At 45.5% G+C, this 20,351-nt stretch overlaps 1 protein-coding gene across 4 annotated transcripts in view; it reads right to left on the reverse strand.

Annotated features, from left to right (window-relative positions):
- The window catches only part of LOC115205393 (bifunctional heparan sulfate N-deacetylase/N-sulfotransferase 1), an 89,332-nt gene that overhangs the window by 8,387 nt on the left and 60,594 nt on the right, over positions 1–20,351 (reverse strand). For 3 of the 4 annotated variants that reach the window (XM_029771340.1, XM_029771339.1, XM_029771341.1), the window contains 5 exons: positions 14,717–15,799; positions 7,642–8,124; positions 5,367–5,454; positions 4,974–5,128; positions 4,184–4,369 (listed from right to left, as the gene is read on the reverse strand). In XM_029771340.1, coding sequence (XP_029627200.1) covers positions 4,184–4,369; positions 4,974–5,128; positions 5,367–5,454; positions 7,642–8,124; positions 14,717–15,268 — 1,464 coding nt within the window. In that variant the 5' untranslated portion in view covers positions 15,269–15,799. Of the gene's footprint in view, positions 1–4,183; positions 4,370–4,973; positions 5,129–5,366; positions 5,455–7,641; positions 8,125–9,597; positions 9,856–14,716; positions 15,800–20,351 lie in introns of those variants that run through there. The other variant, XM_029771342.1, reaches the window with a different exon arrangement.

A 20,351-nucleotide genomic window follows, 5' to 3' on the forward strand; every position in this document is an offset into this window, starting at 1 on the left:
GTGGTTGGTAGTGTTTGTGGGTCAGTCAGGGTGGTTGGTAGTGTGTGGGGGCCAGTCAGAGTGGTTTGTAGTGTTTGTGGGTCAGTCAGGGTGATTGGTAGTGTGTGGGGACCAGTCAGGGTGGTTGGTAGTGTTTGTGGGTCAGTCAGGGTGGTTGGTAGTGTTTGTGGGCCAGTCAGAGTGGTTGGTAGTGTTTGTGGGCCAGTCAGAGTGGTTGGTAGTGTTTGTGGGCCAGTCAGAGTGGTTGGTAGTGTTTGTGGGCCAGTCAGAGTGGTTGGTAGTGTTTGTGGGCCAGTCAGAGTGGTTGGTAGTGTCTGGGGACCAGTCAGTGGTTGGCGTAGCTTCAGTCCACTGTCACCTACTGCTGTAGAGTGATCCTCACACACTGATTGACCACCAAGGCATAATGAGGCTGGCCATTCCAAGGCCACTGTTGCCACGGTGATATACATAAAACTGCCCTGCTGTTCTTTCCATCTCAGGGGAGGACAGAGAGAAGGAGAGATGTTGATAGGAGATACAGAGAAAAGAGAAGAAAGAGGGAGAGATGATGAGATAGGTGGGGTAATAGAGTTATGAAGGTGATGAGATAGGTGGGGTAATAGAGTTATGAAGGTGGTGAGATAGGTGGGGTAATAGAGTTATGAAGGTGATGAGATAGGTGGGGTAATAGAGTTATGAAGGTGATGAGATAGGTGGGGTAATAGAGTTATGAAGGTGATGAGATAGGTGGGGTAATAGAGTTATGAAGGTGATGAGATAGGTGGGGTAATAGAGTTATGAAGGTGATGAGATAGGTGGGGTAATAGAGTTATGAAGGTGGTGAGATAGGTGGGGTAATAGAGTTATGAAGGTGATGAGATAGGTGGGGTAATAGAGTTATGAAGGTGATGAGATAGGTGGGGTAATAGAGTTATGAAGGTGATGAGATAGGTGGGGTAATAGAGTTATGAAGGTGATGAGATAGGTGGGGTAATAGAGTTATGAAGGTGATGAGATAGGTGGGGTAATAGAGTTATGAAGGTGATGAGATAGGTGGGGTAATAGAGTTATGAAGGTGGTGAGATAGGTGGGGTAATAGAGTTATGAAGGTGATGAGATAGGTGGGGTAATAGAGTTATGAAGGTGATGAGATAGGTGGGGTAATAGAGTTATGAAGGTGATGAGATAGGTGGGGTAATAGAGTTATGAAGGTGATGAGATAGGTGGGGTAATAGAGTTATGAAGGTGATGAGATAGGTGGGGTAATAGAGTTATGAAGGTGATGAGATAGGTGGGGTAATAGAGTTATGAAGGTGATGAGATAGGTGGGGTAATAGAGTTATGAAGGTGGTGAGAAAGGTGGGGTAATAGAGTTATGAAGGTGATGAGATAGGTGGGGTAATAGAGTTATGAAGGTGATGAGATAGGTGGGGTAATAGAGTATGAAGGTGAGAAAGGTGGGGTAATAGAGTTATGAGGTGATGAGATAGGTGGGGTAATAGAGTTATGAAGGTGATGAGATAGGTGGGGTAATAGAGTTATGAAGGTGATGAGATAGGTGGGGTAATAGAGTTATGAAGGTGATGAGATAGGTGGGGTAATAGAGTTATGAAGGTGATGAGATAGGTGGGGTAATAGAGTTATGAAGGTGATGAGATAGGTGGGGTAATAGAGTTATGAAGGTGATGAGATAGGTGGGGTAATAGAGTTATGAAGGTGATGAGATAGGTGGGGTAATAGAGTTATGAAGGTGATGAGATAGGTGGGGTAATAGAGTTATGAAGGTGATGAGATAGGTGGGGTAATAGAGTTATGAAGGTGATGAGATAGGTGGGGTAATAGAGTTATGAAGGTGATGAGATAGGTGGGGTAATAGAGTTATGAAGGTGATGAGATAGGTGGGGTAATAGAGTTATGAAGGTGATGAGATAGGTGGGGTAATAGAGTTATGAAGGTGATGAGATAGGTGGGGTAATAGAGTTATGAAGGTGATGAGATAGGTGGGGTAATAGAGTTATGAAGGTGATGAGATAGGTGGGGTAATAGAGTTATGAAGGTGATGAGATAGGTGGGGTAATAGAGTTATGAAGGTGATGAGATAGGTGGGGTAATAGAGTTATGAAGGTGATGAGATAGGTGGGGTAATAGAGTTATGAAGGTGATGAGATAGGTGGGGTAATAGAGTTATGAAGGTGATGAGATAGGTGGGGTAATAGAGTTATGAAGGTGATGAGATAGGTGGGGTAATAGAGTTATGAAGGTGATGAGATAGGTGGGGTAATAGAGTTATGAAGGTGATGAGATAGGTGGGGTAATAGAGTTATGAAGGTGATGAGATAGGTGGGGTAATAGAGTTATGAAGGTGATGAGATAGGTGGGGTAATAGAGTTATGAAGGTGGTGAGATAGGTGGGGTAATAGAGTTATGAAGGTGGTGAGATAGGTGGGGTAATAGAGTTATGAAGGTGATGAGATAGGTGGGGTAATAGAGTTATGAAGGTGATGAGATAGGTGGGGTAATAGAGTTATGAAGGTGATGAGATAGGTGGGGTAATAGAGTTATGAAGGTGATGAGATAGGTGGGGTAATAGAGTTATGAAGGTGATGAGATAGGTGGGGTAATAGAGTTATGAAGGTGATGAGATAGGTGGGGTAATAGAGTTATGAAGGTGATGAGATAGGTGGGGTAATAGAGTTATGAAGGTGATGAGATAGGTGGGGTAATAGAGTTATGAAGGTGATGAGATAGGTGGGGTAATAGAGTTATGAAGGTGATGAGATAGGTGGGGTAATAGAGTTATGAAGGTGATGAGATAGGTGGGGTAATAGAGTTATGAAGGTGATGAGATAGGTGGGGTAATAGAGTTATGAAGGTGATGAGATAGGTGGGGTAATAGAGTTATGAAGGTGATGAGATAGGTGGGGTAATAGAGTTATGAAGGTGATGAGATAGGTGGGGTAATAGAGTTATGAAGGTGGTGAGATAGGTGGGGTAATAGAGTTATGAAGGTGGTGAGATAGGTGGGGTAATAGAGTTATGAAGGTGATGAGATAGGTGGGGTAATAGAGTTATGAAGGTGATGAGATAGGTGGGGTAATAGAGTTATGAAGGTGATGAGATAGGTGGGGTAATAGAGTTATGAAGGTGATGAGATAGGTGGGGTAATAGAGTTATGAAGGTGATGAGATAGGTGGGGTAATAGAGTTATGAAGGTGATGAGATAGGTGGGGTAATAGAGTTATGAAGGTGGTGAGATAGGTGGGGTAATAGAGTTATGAAGGTGGTGAGATAGGTGGGGTAATAGAGTTATGAAGGTGATGAGATAGGTGGGGTAATAGAGTTATGAAGGTGATGAGATAGGTGGGGTAATAGAGTTATGAAGGTGATGAGATAGGTGGGGTAATAGAGTTATGAAGGTGATGAGATAGGTGGGGTAATAGAGTTATGAAGGTGATGAGATAGGTGGGGTAATAGAGTTATGAAGGTGATGAGATAGGTGGGGTAATAGAGTTATGAAGGTGGTGAGATAGGTGGGGTAATAGAGTTATGAAGGTGGTGAGATAGGTGGGGTAATAGAGTTATGAAGGTGGTGAGATAGGTGGGGTAATAGAGTTATGAAGGTGATGAGATAGGTGGGGTAATAGAGTTATGAAGGTGATGAGATAGGTGGGGTAATAGAGTTATGAAGGTGGTGAGAAAGGTGGGGTAATAGAGTTATGAAGGTGATGAGATAGGTGGGGTAATAGAGTTATGAAGGTGATGAGATAGGTGGGGTAATAGAGTTATGAAGGTGATGAGATAGGTGGGGTAATAGAGTTATGAAGGTGATGAGATAGGTGGGGTAATAGAGTTATGAAGGTGGTGAGAAAGGTGGGGTAATAGAGTTATGAAGGTGGTGAGATAGGTGGGGTAATAGAGTTATGAAGGTGGTGAAGAAAGTAGAAAAGAGAAGGCAGCACCATCTTGTTTACACCTATTCTGTAACTTCAGATCTGCAAAGGAAGACAGAACAAGCCCAGAGACAGAGAGTGGAACTTCTGCGCGTGTAATGTTTACTGTAAATGTGTATTGTTCATTTCACTTTTGTTTATTATTTACTTCACTTGCTTTGGCAATGTTAACATATGTTTCCCATGTCAATAAAGCCCTCGAATTGAATTGAATTGAGAGAGTAACTGTCAGTAGGGTCCCTGTTACTCACGCTGATACCGCTGTGTATGAATCCTCGTCTGAAGCGGGCAGGTTTGAGGTGGGGGTACTCCTCTGTGCTGGTCACCCTGATGCCCCACACCTTCTTCCAGGCATCGTACAGCTGCAGGTGGACCGGGTACACCCCAGAGTGGTGGGGTGCCACCGCATAGCCCATGTTAGTGGGGATACCGTGCTCCTGGAAAGAGAGGGAGGGGGAGGCAGAAGAGGGGTGAATGGGGGGAGGAGAGAGAGAGATGGGAGGTAGGTAGGGAGGAAGAAGGAATCATAATTAAAATCACAGCCAGGAGTCAGACTTAAACGACCTAACACACACATAACTCATGACCAAGTGATCTCTCTTATTCAGCACAAGCCCTCACTGTATTTCTCCTCATTAGCAATGCTAAGGCTAGCCCAACACAGCACATAAATGGTACCGTAGATCTGTCATGATACAACAGGATGTGAGATAAAGAGCAGCATTAGTTCTGGTGCTTTGGACAAGTCATCATTTCAGAGGTGTTAGCATCATTAGAATTTCAGAAGGGGAGGGGACATTCAGCCCGTAACATACAAAGAGAGAGGGTGGAGCTCTTCGCTCCAGTTCCGATCCACGTTCTAGCTCTTCTCTTAACAAGTATGGACCCAGAACTTAATCGAACATCTGACCAATTATGTAAGACTTTAGTTCTGGGTTAACCCGAGATTAGGCTAACGTCAGCATTTCTAATGAGGAGCAACACAATGATGTGGGCTAACTGTTAGCATCCCACTGCTAGCCCCCAGACAGACAGACTCACCATAGCGAACCTCTTGTTGAGCAGCATCTGTTCAGCTAGCACTGACTGGTTGTGGAAGAGGTGGGGCTGCATGTGGCTCCACATGTGGGGGAACCACCAGAACTCCTTGACGTAGGAGAGGAGCAGGTCATCCCCCAGGTCCTCCTCATCTGACCCTGGACACGAAGGCCGAGGGAGGAGAGGAGAAAAGGTAAGAGGATGGGAGGTGTGCAGAGGGAGGACAGGGAGAGGACCGGATGGAGCAGGAGAGTAGCAGTGAAAGAATGAAGAGACGGAAAGGGGGAGAGAATTTTTTTGCCTGATAAACAGTGGAGTGTGGTGTATGCCCTCAAGTTATAAAAGGAATATGTATACTGCTTGGATTTGTTAATGTGTTCAGTAATGCTGTCTTACCGGCATGGAAGAACTTCCCTGAATAGCCCAGGTTGAAGGTGAAGTTGGGTACATGGTTACGCAGCTCTCTCTGGGTCTCCAACAGGGCCTGACACAGGGAGGAGGGGGGGTGAGCAAGGCAACACACACACACACACACACACACACACACACACACACACACACACACACACACACACACACACACACAGCTCATCTTGTTGGTCTGTAACTCTCTCCCTGTTCATATCCTCATCAACCCCTGGTGGCCTCTATTATGTCCTCCATTACGTTTGAGGTCTCTCTCCTCTACTTTGAGTTTGTTTAATTTATTCTCTGTATATGAATCCACGCTTCATCTCTGTCTTTCGCCCTCTGTCTCTCCTGCCTTGTCAGGTTCCTTCCATAACCTCACTGTTCAGATGCCAAGAGATGAAGGAAGCCTCGATATAGTCCTGGTATTCTAATGTTCTACCCCTGCACATGAGAGGAGGTACAACTCTGATGAGGGATGCAGAACAACGCAGACAACCAAAAAAAGTCCTTCTATTCTGTGTTGAAATATGAATGGATATGGTTCTTGAGAAAGTGTGTCGCCCTATCGGAACGCTGAAGCCTGTCAACTCTGAGGAGCCTACTGAGATGAATACAGAGAGAGAGGGGGTTGGAGGGAGAGAATAGGTTTAATATAATACTTGGAGCGGCAAGATGCCTGTCATGTGCTGTACCAACCCACTTACGAAGTCTTCGGAAAGTATTCAGACCCCTTCCCCTTTTCCACATTGTTACTTTACAGCCTTGTTCTAAAAATAAAAAATAAATATATAAAAAATCCATCAATCTACACACAATACCCCATAACAACAAAGTGAAAACAGGTTTTTAGCCAATTTTGCCCAAAAATATATAAAAACAATACCTGTGATAAATTCAATTGATTGGACATGATTTGGAAAGGCACACACCTGTCTATATAAGGTCCCACAGTTGACAGCGAAGGTCACAGCAAAAACCAAGCCATGATGTCGAAGGAATTGTCCGTAGAGCTCCGAAACAGGATTGTCTCGAGGCACAGATCTGGAGAAGGGCACCAAAACATTTCTGCAGCATTGAAGGTCCCCAAGAACATAATGGCTTCCATCGTTCTTAAATTACAGAAGTTTGGAACCACCAAGACTCTTCCTAGAGCTGGCCGCCTGGCCAAACTGAGCAATCGGAGGAGAAGGGCCTGGTCAGGGAGGTGACCAAGAACCCGATAGTAACTCTGACAGAGCTCCAGAGTTCCTCTGTGGAAATGAAAGAACCTTCCAGAAGGACAATCATCTCTACAGCACTCCACCAATCAAGCCTTTATAGTAGAGTGGCCAGACGGAAGCCACTCCTCAGTTAAATGCACATGACAGCCCGCTTGGAGTTTACCAAAGGGCACCTAAAGGACTCTCAGACCATGAGAAACAAGATTCTCTGGTCTGATGAAACCAAGATTGAACTCTTTGGCTTGAATGCCAAGCGTCACGTCTGGAGGAAACCTGACACCATCCCTACGGTGAAGCATGGTGGTGCCAGCATCATGCTGTGATGTTTTTCAGCGGCAGGGACTGGAAAACTAGTCAGGATTGGGGAAAAGCTGAACTGAGATCCTTGATGAAAACCTGCTCCAGAGCGCTCGGGACCTCGGACTGGGTCTAAGGTTCACCTTCCAACAGGACAACGACCCTAAGCACACAGCCAAGACAATGCAGGAGTGGCTTCGGGAGAAGTCTCTGAATGTCCTTGAGTGGCCCAGCCAGAGCCCGGACTTGAACCCGATCGAACATCTCTGGAGAGACCTGAAAATAGCTGTGCAGCAACGCTCCCCATCCAACCTAACAGAGCTTGAGAGGATCTGCAGAGAAGAAAGGGAGAAACTCCCCAAATACAGGTGTGCTAAGCTTGTAGCATCATACCCAAGAAGACTCGAGGCTGTAATCACTGCCAAAGATGCTTCAACAAAGGTCTGAATACTTATGTAAATGTGATATCGGTTTTAAATGTTTATACATTTGCTAAAATGTCTAAAAAACTATTTTTTCTTTGTAATTATGGGGTATTGTACGTCGTTTGCTGAGGGAAAAAATACATTTAATACATTTTAGAATAAGGCTGTAACGTAACAAAATGTGGGTCTGAATACTTTCCGAATGCACTGTACCTGTCTAATAATGCTTAATTACAAACATATTATACAGCATAATTACAAGGTCTCAGAGATGGAAACATTGGAAATTGACATTTCTTTTTTCCAATTATATATCACCTTAACATCATCCACCTTCATCCTCGTGCCCTCCTTCCCCACAAAGATGTCATCTATATCGACGAGTAGGTGTCGCTCCAGGGAGAGAGAGAGCCTCTTTCCCGTCAGGAAGCCCACCGCATCCACAAACACCAGCTTGTGCAGCCAGAAGTTGAGGTTGTTCCCAAACAGAACCCTCTGGATCCCGTCATGGAGCCCCAGGTCCTGCACCACGGAGGGAAGCAGTGCGGCCATCGTACCCAGCGAGGGGACACTCTCGGCGGACTGGGTCTTGGCTAGGAGGACGGGTTCGTAGGTGGAGTGGTTGGACTGGAAGACGGTCCAGTCGTCACCGGGGAGGGGGCCGGGGAGGGGTTGGCCAGAGCGCGTGATGAAGAGGAGGGGGGACTTGGAGTTGACTGTGCAGTCTTTCAGGCCCAGGTTGGAGTGGAGGAAGAGGGGGAAGCCTTTGAGCTGGGCGCTCAGAAGGCTGTTCTCATTGGCCTACAGGAGGGAGGAGGGTGGTCAATTACATCATCAAGAAAGGACAGAGAGTTACAATTTCATTCCAGTAAATTCTATTCAGATCATTGTCGATAGAAATCTGTTGCATTGCAATCATGTGGAATAGAAAATCCTTTTAGCTCTGTGGAATACATTTCCAAGTGTCACCCTATTGAATAAGCTTGACTATGAAATACATTCTTTAGAGATGAAGGGGGTGGTAATTCAATTCATTAGATCCTATGGATGTCCAATCTCTTTCTCCTAAACTGCCTCTCCCAATCCTCACATCTCCATGGCTACTGTCGCTCTCTCTCTCGCTCTCCCTCTCTCTGTCTCTCTCTCTCTCTCTGTCTCTCTCTCTGTCTCTCTCTCTGTCTCTCTCTCTCTGTCTCTCTCTCTCTCTGTCTCTCTCTCTCTCTGTCTCTCTCTCTCTCTCTTACTGGAGGCTTAGTCAATAACTATCTTACATGGCTGTGTGGGCGTCTAAGAAAACAATGTTATTAAGTTAACACTCACCCACGCACACTGAGGATGTTCCCACACACAAAAAAATAATATTAAAGCAACTTTCCCCCAATGCCCACGGAAGTATGAAACATATTCCTGTTCAACATTGATGATGTCATTGAGATTAATTCTCGTACATTTCTTGCCCTCACTTTCTCTCCCTGATAGACTGATCACAAACCCCACTAGATTGACCAGGTATTCGTGCTTACCCACCTACCACTCCTCCCTCTACCTCTGCTCTTTCACAAGACCTGCACTGTCCTTTGGTTACCAGGCTCTACTGGGATTACTGAGATAGAGAAATAGAGAGACACAGTAAGAGAGGGGAAGAGAGAGAGAGAGACAGTGAGAGAGAGAGAGAGAAAGATTGAGAACGAGAGAGACAGAGAGTGAGAGCACATGAGACAGAGAGAGAGAGAGCCTACCATAAGATAAGGCACCGTGTCTGACAGACCAATCAACCTGCACATGTCCTCTACTGTATGCTGATTGTTATTCTTCAATGTATGGTTATTTTTGACCCTTTGTTATTGTTGTTACTGTTGTCCCGTGGACAATTTTGATTCTTATTATTTTCATATTGTAAATATCCAAAGTAAGCTTTGGCAATATGTTCATTGTTACGTCATGCCAATAAAGCAAATTGAATTGAGAGCACGAGAGACAGAGCGAGAGAGAGAGCGAGAGAAAGACAGAGGACCAGTGAGAGAGACAGAGAGAAGAGAGAGCATGAGAGAGTGAGAGAAAGACACAGAAAGAGAGACACAGACAGAGAGACACAGACAGAGAGAGGAAGAGAGAGAGAGACGCAGCACGCAAGAGAGACACAGAGAGAGAGGAAGAAAGAGAGGAAGAAAGAGAGAGAACAAGAGACAGCGCGCGAGAGAGAGAGAGAGAGAGAGAGAGAGAAAGAGACAGACAAGTCTTTCTCACCCTGAGGATGTCAGTGATATATATTACCTTAGGGAGGAAAGAGGAATGAAGAGAGATGGACTGATAGACAGATGGAGAGTTGGAGATAGAGAGAAACTCTGTAGGGTGTTTCTGACCTGGAAGACATAGTACTAACCTTAAAGCTAGAACCCTTAATTGAAACAATAACAAAGCATCACACACCTCTGTTTTGGCAACAAACAAAAAAAATGTGGGATGGGCCAGAAGAGATATGGATGCAAGGACCATCCACATCATTAAAATTATAATTTTAACCATATTGTAAACAAGCTTATATTTTGGGTTCTGATGGGGTACAACAGTCGATCTAACCTCACGAGGCATTTAGAAGTTATATTCTTCAAGAATCAATGGGTATATGTAATTAATTTATAAGCTACACTACCGGTCAAAAGATTTAGAACACCTACTCATTCAAAAGGTTTTTCTTTATTTTCTTAATTGTAGAATAATAGTGAACACATATACTGAGCTGGCTGCTTTTCCTTCACTCTGCGGTCCGACTCATCCCAAACCATCTCAATTTGGTTGAGGTCGGGGGATTTTGGAGGCCAGGTCATCTGATGCAGCACTCCATCACACTCCTTCTTGGTAAAAAAGCCCTTACACAGCCTGGAGGTGTGTTGGGTCATTGTCCTGTTGAAAAACAAATGATAGTCCCACTAAGCCCAAACCAGATGGGATGGCGTATCGCTGCAGAATGCTGTGGTAGCCACGCTGGTTAAGTGTGCCTTGAATTTTAAATAAATCACAGAGAGTGTCACCAGCAAAGCACCCCCACACCATAACACCTCCTCCTCCATGCTTTATGGTGGGAAATACACATGTGGACATCATCCGTTCACCCACACCGCGTCTCACAAAGACACGGCGGTTGGAACCAAAAAGTTCCAATTTGGACTCCAGACCAAAGGACAAATTTCCACCTGTTTAATGTCCATTGCTGGTGTTTCTTGGCCCAAGCAAGCCTCTTTTTATTATTGGTGTCCTTTAGTAGTGGTTTCTTTGCAGCATTTCAACCATGAAGGCATGATTCACTCAGTCTCCTCTGTACAGTTGAGGTTGAGATGTGTCTGTTACTTGAACTCTGTGAAGCATTTATTTGGGCTGCAATTTCTGAGACTGGTAACTCTAATGAACTTATCCTCTGCAGCAGAGGTAACTCTGGGTCTTCCATTCCTGTGGCGGTCCTCATGATAGCCAGTTTCATCATAGCACTTGAAAGTTTTTGCGACTGCACTCCATATTGCCTGACCTTCATGTCTTAAAGTAATGATGGACTGTCGTTTCTCTTTGCTTATTTGAGCTGTTCATGCCATAATAATGACTTTTACTAAATACAGCTATCTTCTGTATCATTTGAGTCAATTGGAGGTGTACCTGTGGATGTATTTCAAGGCCTACCTTCAAACTCAGTGCCTCTTTACTTGATATCATGGGAAAATCAAAATAAATCAGCCAAGACCCAGAAAAAACTATGTAGACCTCCACAAGTCTGGTTCATCCTTGGGAGCAATTTCCAAATGCCTGATGGTACCACGTTCATCTGTACAAACAATAGCAAGCAAGTATAAACACCATGGGACCACACAGCAGTCACACCGCTCAGGAAGGAGACGCCTTCTGTCTCCTAGAGATGAACGCACTTTGGTATGAGAAGTGCAAATCAATCCCAAAACAACAGCAAAGGACCTTGTGAAGATGCTGGAGGAAACAGGTACAAAATGATCTATATCCACAGTAAAACGAGTCCTATATCGACATAACCTGAAAGGCCATTCAGCAAGGAAGAAGCCACTGCTCCAAAACCGCCATAAAAAAACAGACTACGGTTTGCAACTGCACATGGGGACAAAGATTGTACTTTTTGGAGAAATGTCCTCTGGTCTGATGAAACAAAAATAGAACTGTTTGGCCATAATGACCATCGTTATGTTTGGAGAAAAAGGGGGAGGCTTGCAAGCCAATGAACACCATCCCAACCGTGAAGCACGGGGGTGGCAGCATCATGTTGTGGGGGTGCTTTACTGCAGAAGGAACTGGTGCACCTCACAAAATAAATAGAATCATAAGGATGAAAAATGATGTGGATATATTGAAGCAAAATCTCAAGACATCAGTCAGGAAGTTAAAGCTTGGTCGCAAATGGGTCTTCCAAATGGACTACGACCCCAAGCATACTTCCAAAGATGTGTCAAAATGGCTTAAGGACAACAAAGTCAAGGTATTGGAGTGGCCATCACAAAGCCCTGACCTCAATCCTATAGAACATTTGTGGGAAGAACTGAAAAAGCGTGTGCGAGAAAGGAGGCCTACAAACCTGACTCAGTAACACCAGCTCTGTCAGGAGGAATGGGCAAAATTTCACCCAACTTATTGTGGGAAGCTTGTGGAAGGCTTCCCAAAACGTTTGACCCAAGTTAAACAATTTAATGGCAATGCTACCAAATACTAATTGAGTGTATGTACTCGTGTGACCCACTGGGAATGTGATGAAAGAAATAAAAGCTGAATTAAATCATTCCCTCTGCTATTATTCTGACATTTCACATTCTTAAAATAAAGTGGTGATCCTAACTGACCTAAGAGAATTTTTACTAGGATTAAATGTCAGGAATTGTGAAAAACTGAGTTTAAATGTACTTGGCTAAGGTGTATGTAAACTTCTGACTTGAACTGTATATCATTCATATATAAGTTATACTCTTTACCAATCAGTGGATATACAGTGAGGGAAAAAAGTATTTGATCCCCTGCTGATTTTGTACGTTTGCCCACTGACAAAGAAATGATCAGTCTATCATTTTAATGGTAGGTTTATTTGAACAGTGAGAAACAGAATAGCAAAACAAAATCCAGAAAAACGCATGTCAAAAATGTTATAAATTGATTTGCATTTTAATGAGGGAAATAAGTATTTGACCCCCTCTCAATCAGAAAGATTTCTGGCTCCCAGGTGTCTTTTATACAGGTAACGAGCTGAGATTAGGAGCACACTTTTAAAGGGAGTGCTCCTAATCTCAGTTTGTTACCTGTATAAAAGACACCTGTCCACAGAAGCAATCAATCAATCAGATTCCAAACTCTCCACCATGGCCAAGACCAAAGAGCTCTCCAAGGATGTCAGGGACAAGATTGTAGACCTACACAAGGCTGGAATGGGCTACAAGACCATCGCCAAGCAGCTTGGTGAGAAGGTGATAACAGTTGGTGCGATTATTCGCAAATGGAAGAAACACAAAATAACTGTCAATCTCCCTCGGCCTGGGGCTCCATGCAAGATCTCACCTCGTGGAGTTGCAATGATCATGAGAACGGTGAGGAATCAGCCCAGAACTACACGGGAGGATCTTGTCAATGATCTCAAGGCAGCTGGGACCATAGTCACCAAGAAAACAATTGGTAACACACTACGCCGTGAAGGACTGAAATCCTGCAAGGTCCCCCTGCTCAAGAAAGCATATATCCATGCCCGTCTGAAGTTTGCCAATGAACATCTGAATGATTCAGAGGACAACTGGGTGAAAGTGTTGTGGTCAGATGAGACCAAAATGGAGCTCTTTGGCATCAACTCAACTCGCCGTGTTCGGAGGAGGAGGAATGCTGCCTGAGGAATGCTGCCTATGACCCCAAGAACACCATCCCCACCGTCAAACATGGAGGTGGAAACATTATACTTTGTGGGTGTTTTTCTGCTAAGGGGACAGGACAACTTCACAGCATCAAAGGAACAATGGACGGGGCCATGTACCGTCAAATCTTGGGTGAGAACCTCCTTCCCTCAGCCAGGGCATTGAAAATGGGTTGTGGATGGGTATTCCAGCATGACAATGACCCAAAACACACGGCCAAGGCAACAAAGGAGTGGCTCAAGAAGAAGCACATTAAGGTCCTGGAGTGGCCTAGACAGTCTCCAGACCTTCTGGAGGGAGCTGAAGGTTTGAGTTGCCAAATGTCAGCCTCGAAACCTTAATGACTTGGAGAAGCTCTGCAAAGAGGAGTGGGACAAAATCCCTCCTGAGATGTTTGAAAACCTGGTTGCCAACTACAAGAAACATCTGACCTCTGTGATTGCCAACAAGGGTTTTGCCACCAAGTACTAAGTCATGTTTTGCAGAGGGGTCAAATACTTATTTCCCTCATTAAAATGCAAATCATTTTATAACATTTTTGACATGTGTTTTTCTGGATTTTGATGTTTTTATTCTGTCTCTCACTGTTCAAATAAACCTACCCTTAAAATTATAGACTGATCATTTCTTTGTCAGTGGGCAAACGTACAAAATGAGCAGGGGATCAAATACTTTTTTCCCTCACTGTATATCTTTCATTTATAAGTTATACTCTTCACCAATCAGTGGATATAGATCATTCATTTATAAGTTATACTCTTCACCAATCAGTGGATATATATCATTCATTTATAAGTTATACTCTTCACCAATCAGTGGATATATATCATTCATATATGGAGCTAACTGATATGTATTTTTTTGTCCGATTCCGATTTTTGGGGGATAACACTTACCGATACCAATATACAGTATCTGCCGATATAATGTTTTAGGGAGATGAAAAATACTTATTTTTCCACACAGTTCTCATGAATTTCCATCCAAAATGTAAATTGTCCAAGAAATATATAAAATGTTGATTTCTTATGTTGTGAAATGAATGAAATCATGAGATTGTGTTGGGATCAGCATGAGAATGTGTTGGGATCAGCATGAGAATGTGTTGGGATCAGCATGAGAATGTGTTGGGATCAGCATGAGAATGTGTTGGGATCAGCATGAGAATGTGTTGGGATCAGCATGAGAATGTGTTGGGATCAGCATGAGAATGTGTTCGGATCAGCATGAGAATGTGTTGGGATCAGCATGAGAATGTGTTGGGATCAGCATGAGAATGTGTTGGGATCAGCATGAGAATGTGTTGGGATCAGCATGAGAATGTGTTGGGATCAGCATGAGAATGTGTTCGGATCAGCACGAGAATGTATTCGGGAGATTTCCCTTTTTCATCCTATTTATTGAATATTGGTTATCGGTGGAGTTATCATCTGATAACAATACGGGCTAGTGCTAAAAGGCCAAAAATGTATGTAGCAACTAAGGATTCTGACCTTAAAGAAGCCGATGATGCCCACTCCATATTCCACACAGTACTTGTCCAGCAGCTCTCTGTTCCAGGCGTCCAGGTTGACGTACTTCAGGATGTTCTCGTAGATGACCAGCGTGAAGCGTCCGTGCTCCTTATCAGTTAACGTGGGCATGTCCCCTTTACCGGGAGAGATCTCCGTCCGGTACCGGAAACGTCCCGACTCCAGGATGGCCACGATATCCTGGCCCAGCTGAGAGTACTGGCTCTCTACAAACACCAGCACCACAGGGTCTGTCCTCACCCCTCCTTCGCCCCCGGGCCCCCCAGACACCGCCCGCACTGGGAGCAGGCGCGACGGGCTCACCCGGAGGTCATCGTAGACGGCCGACGCCCCCTCGCCACCAGCCACGCCCCCTCCTGAGTGCTCAAGCTCCTGTTTCGCGCCGTACAGGAAGTACGCGGAGACGAAGACGCTGACGGTGCAGAAGAGGAAGAGGAGGAGCAGGGAGGTCTGGAGGGGGAGGTGGCGGACAAGACGGACCAGCCGACGCAGGCGGGACACACATCCCAGCATCGTCACGCACACGCCTGACCCGACTGAACTACTGACCGAAACGGGCTTGTTGGTAGGGTAGGGTAGGACAGGATAGTGTAGGCTAGCCTAGTGAAGGCTTAGCAGAAATAAATCAGTCCAAAGTCAATGTTGTTTTTTCCAGTCTTCTGGTTAGTAATCCACAGGCTATAGAAGCAACAGCAGCACCAGCAGCTTGAGCAGCTACTGGGGATAGAAATTAGATGGTTTCACCATATTGGTTCTCCCACATACTGTGTTGCTGATTATGTCACCATGGCAGAGATGTGGGGGGTTTCCGTCCTGGGGGGGGCACTGCACGCCAGGGAGGGAGGGGAGGGGGGAAGGAGAGGGGGAATCAGAGCAGGAGAGGGAAGCTAGAGGGATGGCTGGTCACCTGTCCATCACTGGAACCAGCCAACCACATCCCTCAGGGTTCCTGATTGGTGGTTGATCTTTACAGGGGCGGGCAATGGTGAGGTCACAAAGGTCATCCCAATAGCAACATTCTCCTGGATGGTTTGTGGTTATGACCTAGAATGAAACAAGAAAGAAATATCAAATAATCAAACAAGAGGGCAAAGAACATTCCCTTTTCATAACTCACACTCATGCCATATTTGTTGTTTGTTTACGTGTGTGGGAGAGGTGTAGGATACAGTGCCGGTGCTCCTCTGAAAGTTCATTTTAAAAGCAGTCCTTGCATTCACCTACGCACGCTATTAGAGCTGCCAAAAACCCCTACACACACACACACACACACATACACACACACCGCACCACCCCACCCTTGGCCCTCACACACACAATCGATAGACAGTGAGAGAGAAAGAGAGCGAGAAAGAGAGCGAGCGAGAGAAAAAAAACTGGAGGCGAGCTGCTGAGCCCGTCTGTTCAGGCATGTAAAGTGAAGTCATGGCCCTTGGGGAAACTCACCTCCTATGCCCCTCAAACACACATAGGATCAGAGGGGAGGGGAGAGAAACAAGCAGCCAAACCGTAACCCAAAAGAAATGAAGCCAGCGGATAGGGACAGACAGAAACCAATGGGAACGTATATCTCTGAATAGCACACTGTCCTATCACACTGCATCTGCGTTGGATGTGCAAGCTAATTAACTCAATCAAATTACACCAGTGTCTTATTGGCTGTTATTGACCATGCTCTGATCTCTGAGGACACAGTCCTAGTTTCAAACATTCACAATAAAAAAAGTTTGAAAAAGGTGAGAAAAGCAAAATAATCACCTACATAAAACCATTCTCATTTCTCATAGAGAAAGAACTACTAGAGAAGTGTATAATTGACCACTGACTGCTGTACTCAAAGTACTGCGGTAGAGCTGGGACGATAAACCGGAAATGAATCGACACTGACCATACCAATCACTTATCACATGCATTTTGCCGATATCGTTCATAATGCAATCCAAAAGGTGTTAAAGGGAGAGAATTCTCAAAGGTTTATTACTGTACACCACAAAGCATGACACTTCAGAATACATGAGTAGATATCTAACACGGAATGCATTTAATGTGTTATTGATTTCTGATTAGAGTAGCTTGATGGGGGAAAAATCTGATATCATTCCATGGTTCCCTATAGAATTCCTCATGGTATTCCATGAAGGAAAGCTCAACATCATTCCATATAGCATTCCTTGTGGAATACCATGGAGAAATGCCTCAAATCTCTCCATACAAAACAATCAACTGTGAGAACTAGGCTATACATCATAGTAAAGTCCCCCTGGTATTCCTGCTTCAGTCACAATCTTGAAAGACGCCCAAATCTCCCTCCTGAGTCGTGCTGCTGCTGCTGTGGAGGATATCACACTTCCAACTGAGCCGCTTCCAAATTTCCCTTCTGAGGACCAGAGTTTTTAAACGTAAAAAGAGGCTGTGAAAAAGAGGTGGGTGTGGAGAGAAAGTAACGCTCTAGATCAGACAGAAACACACAGCCCTGCTATGCTGAAGACTCCCGTTCCTTCTGTCAGGAGCAAGGTCCGTGCCACGGCATATAAAAACAAGATTAGCCGCTGCGGCACAGCGCAGAGGCTGCTGAAAAGCAAAGCAGAGGACGAGTCGCTCCGAGAGAGTAGTAAGGTTTTCTCAGGTGGGTGGTGGTTATGCTGCTTTAATAGAAGGTTCCACATATCACTCAACCACAGACATGGCTTTGAGAAGCCAATTCTTACCCTTTTTAGAATATTGTTTTGCTAATTAATCACACTAATGATAAAATGTTATCTAAAGCCAAAGGTCTGAGGGGATACAAAGGCTGCTGTGACACTGATAACATTGGTGGTGACAGAGGTTAGCAGGTGCAGCAGTTCAAGACAATCTATTCATCTATCTACAGTAGGTCTTGGCCAACTCTCAGCAGTGATGACTGCCCCCCAATGTCGACCTTCAGCCTGGGCCACAAAGAACTACAATTAGATCAGATAGGGATGGGATGGGAGGGGAGTGGAGGGAAGAGAAAGAGAGAGAGAGAGAGAGAGAGAGAGAGAGAGAGGATAGACAGACAGACACCCACCCAAGGCCTCCAGCTTGTCTGTCTATGAGGGGGAGAGAGAGGAGAAGACAGCATTAGACTGTAATGTAGGCTAATGGGAAGCGATATGTAGCTAGGTACACCAGAGCTGCATTTACACTGAGTGGAAGAACACAGACTGATGGCTGTTCTAACTCTCTCTAGCTCCCCTAACAGCATTTCCTAATCCTCTCTCCACATTCAACAGAGACAGCCTCCCACAATCCCCCCCCATTCCAAAAAATAATAAAATAAATGTAAAACAGCGGCAAAAAGAAAGAAGAGAGAAGAAGCATGAATATTTTATGTCCTGATGGGATGAGAGCCAATGTATCAGCAAGGTTGTACATTTCAGCAGCGGAGATGTGGAGAGCAGCGGAGAGGTGGGAAAGCAGCGGAGAGGTGGAGAGCAGCGGAGAGGTGGGAGAGCAGCGGAGATGTGGGAGAGCAGCGGAGAGGTGGGAGAGCAGCGGAGAGGTGGGAGAGCAGCGGAGAGGTGGAGAGCAGCGGAGAGGTGGGAGAGCAGCGGAGAGGTGGGAGAGCAGCGGAGATGTGGAGAGCAGCGGAGATGTGGAGAGCAGCGGAGAGGTGGAGAGCAGCGGAGAGGTGGAGAGCAGCGGAGAGGTGGGAGAGCAGGGGATAGGTGGGAGAGCAGCGGAGATGTGGAGAGCAGCGGAGAGGTGGAGAGCAGCGGAGAGGTGGAGAGCAGCGGAGAGGTGGAGAGCAGCGGAGAGGTGGGAGAGCAGCGGATAGGTGGGAGAGCAGCGGAGATGTGGAGAGCAGCGGAGAGGTGGAGAGCAGCGGAGAGGTGGAGAGCAGCGGAGAGGTGGGAGAGCAGCGGATAGGTGGGAGAGCAGCGGAGATGTGGAGAGCAGCGGAGAGGTGGAGAGCAGCGGAGAGGTGGAGAGCAGCGGAGAGGTGGGAGAGCAGCGGATAGGTGGGAGAGCAGCGGAGAGGTGGAGAGCAGCGGAGAGGTGGAGAGCAGCGGAGAGGTGGGAGAGAAGCGGAGAGGTGGAGAGAAGCGGAGAAGCGGAGAGCAGCGGAGAGGTGGGAGAGCAGCGGAGAGGTGGGAGAGCAGCGGAGATGTGGAGAGCAGCGGAGATGTGGAGAGCAGCGGCGATGTGGAGAGCAGCGGAGAGGTGGAGAGCAGCGGAGAGGTGGGAGAGCAGCGGATAGGTGGGAGAGCAGCGGAGAGGTGGAGAGCAGCGGAGAGGTGGGACAGAAGCGGAGAGGTGGAGAGAAGCGGAGAGGTGGAGAGAAGCGGAGAGGTGGAGAGCAGCTGAGAGGTGGAGGGCAGGGGTGTGACAAATGTAAACGTTTAAAGCAAATCAAATGACGTGAATTCCAAATTCAGATATGGTCACATGTGACCGCTAGTGGGCAGTGCAGTTCAATCTACCACAATCCTGGCTAGTTACTAGACAGCTCACCTTACTGCTGTCCCCCAACCACTCAGCAACGATGCTATTAATGTCGTTTTATGTTGCCTTTATCCATGTTCTCAGTACATGGGACTTCATGTCCCATTTGTCATCAATGTGATGGTTCGTTGCAGTGATGTATGACAGCATGTTCATAGATGTTCAAAAATGGTTGTTAACACCACGTATGTTGTTTGAGAGCTCACGATTTGTACTTGCAGAGCAATCATTCTACAATATCTCCAACAGGGCCGTCCCGGTTTTTCAACATGGCATCTTGTAGCCTGGTTCTAGCTATACCATCAGGGCAGTGAAGCCGCCATCCTTTACCACTGACAATGGTTGCATATAAACTGCAATCATTTCTGTAATTAGCGCTGTGACTTTCTCACTCGATCCCTTATTGTACTGCTGCCAAAAATGGGTTAGGTCTCACGGTGCCTCTCTATCAGCACCTGTACTGCCACTGCAGCTCATTTCCACCTCGCAAAGTTTGTATTTCATCACCTTCTCATTTAACTTATCAAAGTATTGCATTAAAGGACTTCACTGCTATTGCTTCCCTGTCACTTTTCCCACTATTAACGACAATTATGCGAGGAGCGCTTTATTATCCGTGGCAAATCATTGTAAATATGCATATCTCCTCTTACTGACCTATCTCCTCCTTACAGCATTGTTGCATTAGGTATTTGTTCAAAACAGTTTTTGGCCTTTATGATGATAATCTCGGGACCTGTTAGTGGTAGTTCCGTGTTAACTGCACTGTGATATTAATTAAAAAATAAATAAATACAAATAAAACTTCTCTCTCTCCCCCCATCCATCTATCATCCCAGTCTGAACAGAGGATGAATCAGTCCTTCCTCTCCTTAATCATGCATAGAGAGGACAGGTAGAGAGGTAGACAGACTGAGACTAACACGTATTTGATAGCTAACCTTTTCAAGCTCTTTGACAGCTAGCGCTCAAAGTGAATATGAGAGCTGTAATTGGCTGTGTGGATGGAGGGAGGTACCATATGAGGGAACATACACAGACAGGGGGGGGGGTGCAAAGAGAGTGAGACAAGAGAGAGTGAGACAAGAGAGAGTAAGAAAAGAGAGACAGAGACAAGAGAGACAGAGAC

The sequence above is a fragment of the Salmo trutta genome, chromosome 13 (assembly GCF_901001165.1).
Source record: "Salmo trutta chromosome 13, fSalTru1.1, whole genome shotgun sequence".
NCBI lineage: Eukaryota > Metazoa > Chordata > Actinopteri > Salmoniformes > Salmonidae > Salmo > Salmo trutta.